The 4206-nt window shown below is 57.3% G+C and overlaps 1 protein-coding gene across 1 annotated transcript in view; it reads left to right on the top strand.

Annotated features, from left to right (window-relative positions):
- FRMD7 (FERM domain containing 7) overlaps positions 1-4206 on the top strand; it is a 17653-nt gene that overhangs the window by 10066 nt on the left and 3381 nt on the right. Inside the window, exons 7-11 of the mRNA XM_019521288.1 lie at positions 823-970; positions 2299-2394; positions 2669-2832; positions 3603-3671; positions 3751-3826. Of these exons, the coding sequence (XP_019376833.1) occupies positions 823-970; positions 2299-2394; positions 2669-2832; positions 3603-3671; positions 3751-3826 (553 nt within the window). The remainder of the gene's footprint in view (positions 1-822; positions 971-2298; positions 2395-2668; positions 2833-3602; positions 3672-3750; positions 3827-4206) is intronic.

The raw sequence follows: 4206 nt of genomic DNA, 5'->3' as shown, positions 1-4206 counted from the left end.
TAAGGATGGGTGTGTGTGTGTGTGTGTGTGTGTGTGTGTGTGTGTGTGTGTGTGTCCAGCCCCTGCACCAAGCAGGAAAGACACCTGGGGTCAGGTGACCAGAGTAAAGTGACTGTCTAGTTTCCTCTTGAAGATTTCCAGGGTGAAATAGATATCTATATCTAAAGAAAGAGAGAGACACACACCCATATATAGACAGCTAGCTATATAGCTAGATATACATATACACATAGATACATAAACACACACACACACACACATATATAGAGAGAGAGTATATACACTACACACACACACACACAGGTGTAGCTCTATATAGCTCTATCTATCTATGTGTGTGTCTCTCTCTCTTGCTCTCTCTCTCTCTATTTATATATATAATATCTCACCCTGGAAAACTTGAAGAGGAGACTAGACAGTCACCTTGCTCGGGGTCACCTGACCCCAGTTGTCTTTCCTGCTCGGTGCAGGGGGCTGGACCCCATGATCTTCTGAGGTCCCTTCCAGCCCCTGACAAGCTATGAAAATATGAATATTTTATACACACACACATATCTGCACAAGTGTGTATGTATGTGTACACACACACTATAGCTATGCAAGTACATGTACGTGCATGCAAGTATGTGTGTATGTATATGCACATGTGTGCATGCATGCATGTCTGTATATGCACACGTGCATACGCACATGTATATGTACAAATGTGTGTATATGCATATGTGTGTATGCATGCATGTGTAAGTGTATACTCCCTTGCTTGTGCGTGTGTTCTGACAATTAGCATGTACCACCCTTATCACCCACCTCTTCCTCGCCCAGGGGGAAGACGCCAGCTGAGTCCGACATCCAGCTGCTGGACATAGCCCGGAAGCTGGACTCCTATGGGATCCGACCTCACCCGGCCAGTGATGGGGAAGGGACGCAGATCAACCTGGCTGTCACACACATGGGGGTCCTGGTGCTGCGGGTAAGGACAGCACCCTCCCTCTCCCCGCAACGTGCTCCCAGGCCTTGGCAGCCACGTGTGTCCTGGATCCCACCCTACCCTGGAGCCCCTTCCAGGCCTAGGTCTGGTTCTACCGCTTGGCTGCACTGGCGCTGACTGCCAGGCTCCCTGCTCCACACGTCTGCTTGCTGCTGGCCTGCTGCCACTGCTCTACATGCCACCCACACGCGCGCTGGCCTGACATGCCAGCCTCTGCCTCTCCGGCCACAGCGGCCTGCGGCTGTGGGTTGGCTCCACTTTGGGATCTCTGTTTGTCCCTTGTAAACGCTGGTGTCGCTCTGTCAGGCCTGCGTGTCGCGGGGCTGCTCTGCTCACACGCACCGTGTAATCTTCCAGCAAAAATAGCCACCTCGTGCCCAGGCAGCTTGGGCACGCTATAATCAGGATGTATTTGCAGCGTAACTACAGGCTCCTGCGGTCGCTGCGTGGTCCAGCCCCGGGACTGTGAGGTGTCTTGCACCCAGTGACACACCATCATTATTGGCGCCCTGTTACTAATTAGCACCGCTTAGCCAGAGCCTAAGTGAAGGCACATGCTCCTTATTGGCGTACAAATGACTCCGTGCCATCCAAGTGTGGAAGCGCACAGGCCTGGTGTGGGTTTCCACATGTGGCGACACCAGTTTTGTGCACAGTTCTGGGTGCAGATGCAGCGTGGGACATAGTGATGCTCCAGAGAAGGGCAAGAGGGGTGAAGAAGGGGATGGAGGGGCATCCCTATGTGGCGACACTAAGGAGGCCAGGCCTGGTCTGTTCAGAAAGGAGATGCATGAGGAGGGTTTACAAAACACCTAATGGCAAAGAGCACGCCAGTTGGGACAGTCAGTTTATTCTCCCGTTCAGCATCCGCTCTCTGCCGCGCTGTGACACAGGAGACTGGGCCCCAGGGGCTGAGCCAGTCCATGGCAATGGTCTTAAGTAAAGGCATGCATGCAGCAGGTGGGAGCTGAACATTAAATCACTTGCCCAGCTGGCTGGGACAAGAGCATCCTGACACTACGAAGGTCTGATCCTGCACCCAGGGGCTTGGGGCAGAGCCCACTGCAATTAATGGAGCGCGGGGAGTCGTCTTTGCATCAGTGAAGTGGTCCTTGGGTCAGGTCCTGAGCACTCAGCAGACCCAGCATTTGCCCCCTGCTTGTCCCTGCCCCGCCTGCCTCCCTCACAGGCGCTGGAGGGGTGCAAATACCCAGCTGGGAACCAGCCTGATGCCAGCAGGGGCATTCAGAGCCTGCTGGGAGGGTGCTGGGGCCCTTGGAGCCCTGGTAACTGGGGCTCTGCCATTGCAGGGCAACACCAAGATCAACACCTTCAACTGGGCCAAAATCCGGAAGCTGAGCTTCAAGCGGAAGCATTTCCTCATCAAGCTGCATGCCAATGTCGCCGTGAGTAGCAGGGCACTGCGGGGCTGGGCCTCCATGGACTCTGCTACAGAAGTCATGCCATGCTGCCCCCAGGGTCCTCAGCTGCAGGGTGAGGTCTCCTCTCCCTGCCTCAGGATGCTCTGAGGTGTGGGAGCTTGGATGAGCCCAGCCTGCCATGCCATGCAGCCCTGGCTACCCCCTGATGCCAGCCAGGGCCAGCCTGGACACTTCGGGGCAGTGGTTTCCAGCCACTTGCCATGCGCTGCCCCATGTGTCACACACATGTTCCCCGCAGGCGCTGTGCAAGGACACGCTGGAGTTCAGCATGGCCAGCCGGGACACCTGCAAGGCCTTCTGGAAGACGTGCGTCGAGTACCATGCCTTCTTCCGGCTCTCCGAGGAGCCCAAGTCCAAGCCCAAGGCGCTGCTCTGCAGCAAGGGCTCCAGCTTCCGCTACAGGTGACTGCCGCGGCTGGGTCCCGCGAGCTCTGGGACACCCTTGAGGGCAGACAACGCGTGAGGGGCGCGCACCTGTGGGAGGAAGCCAGTGAGACCCACCTTGGCCTTCCCATGGGGCCATAGCCCATCTCCAGGGGTGGACCTAGGATTTTGCAAAGGTGCTGGGGGGGAGGGGGGGGGTGCAGCTGGTGAGGTGCATTACCCTATGTAACACAATGCACATTTTTTTCCTCTGAGTAAGAAGAAACTAAAAGCTTTACTAACACCCCAAAGGCCTAGGGCGGCAGGTTTCCAGTTAGGCTTGCAGCAAAAACCACTGGGATGTCATTGGCATGGGTTAAAAACAGCCTGCAGGGCTGTGAAATAGGAGTGGTGTGACCAGGAGGAGCCAGCAGACAGCGGAAGGGCAGAACAAAGGCCAGCTGGATACGGGGCACATCAAGACCATTACAAAGAAGAGAGGGGTGTCATTAACACCCACGGATGAAGAGTTTAGCAGGAATCAGGGAGATGATAATGAGCCCTGAAGGCGACTCCCTCAGTGCTGCTGGACTTGAAAGACCACTGGCTTTGCCAGGCAGCTGTTTTTAAAGGTTGGGTGGAGCAGGGCATCCAAAATGGGGCATGCACTGGTGTGGCTCTCCCCCCCCTGCCACTGCAACGGCCAAGCTCTACCTCCATCGGCTCCTGTCTTGGCCGGCAGCCTGTGACCTGAGGTTATTGCTGTGCCAGGGCCTGCAGGGTTTGCTCACGCATGCTTTCTCTGGCAGCGGGAGAACCCAGCGGCAGCTGCTGGAGAACGGGAGCAAAGGGAAGCTACGGAGCCTGCCCTTTGAGAGGTACCGGGGGGTGGTCAGGGCAGCAGGGCAGGGGTGGTGGGGTACCCGTGTGCCTGACGTGTGCCTCTCGGCTCTGCAGGAAGCACTGCGCCGCCCGCTACAGTGAGAGGCAGTGCCGCTCCTCGCCGGACCTCCTCACCGATGTCTCCAAGCAGGTAGGACACCACCCCAGCCTGCTCTGCACAGCCCGTGTGAACATGGGAGCCTGGGGTGGGGGGGGGCACTGAGTCCAGCCTGTGCCATCACAGCCCCTTGCTGCCAGCCAGTTCTGGATGCTTCCCCTCCAGCCTCGCAATGGAGATGACCGACACGTGTAATGCAGGGCAGCCCCCAAGCTGCTCTGAGGGACAGCAGGATTGGACCCAGAGCAGCCATGAGTGATGCTGTGCAGTGCGGTAGCCCCCACCTCCCTGCTGCCTGGCCTCACACCCCCTCCCCGCCCCGGGTGCCCCACAGGGAACAGCATCCGTGGTAACATAGATGCACCCACTCCTTGCTTTGTCAGAGGGAAAGGAGGCCCCCCCCCCCCCCCCCC

Source organism: Gavialis gangeticus, unplaced genomic scaffold (genome assembly GCF_001723915.1).
Source record: "Gavialis gangeticus isolate Ggan-Ray unplaced genomic scaffold, GavGan_comp1, whole genome shotgun sequence".
Lineage (NCBI taxonomy): Eukaryota > Metazoa > Chordata > Crocodylia > Gavialidae > Gavialis > Gavialis gangeticus.
The sequence above is the reverse complement of the archived record's forward strand: the minus strand, read 5'-3'. Positions and strand labels throughout refer to the sequence as shown.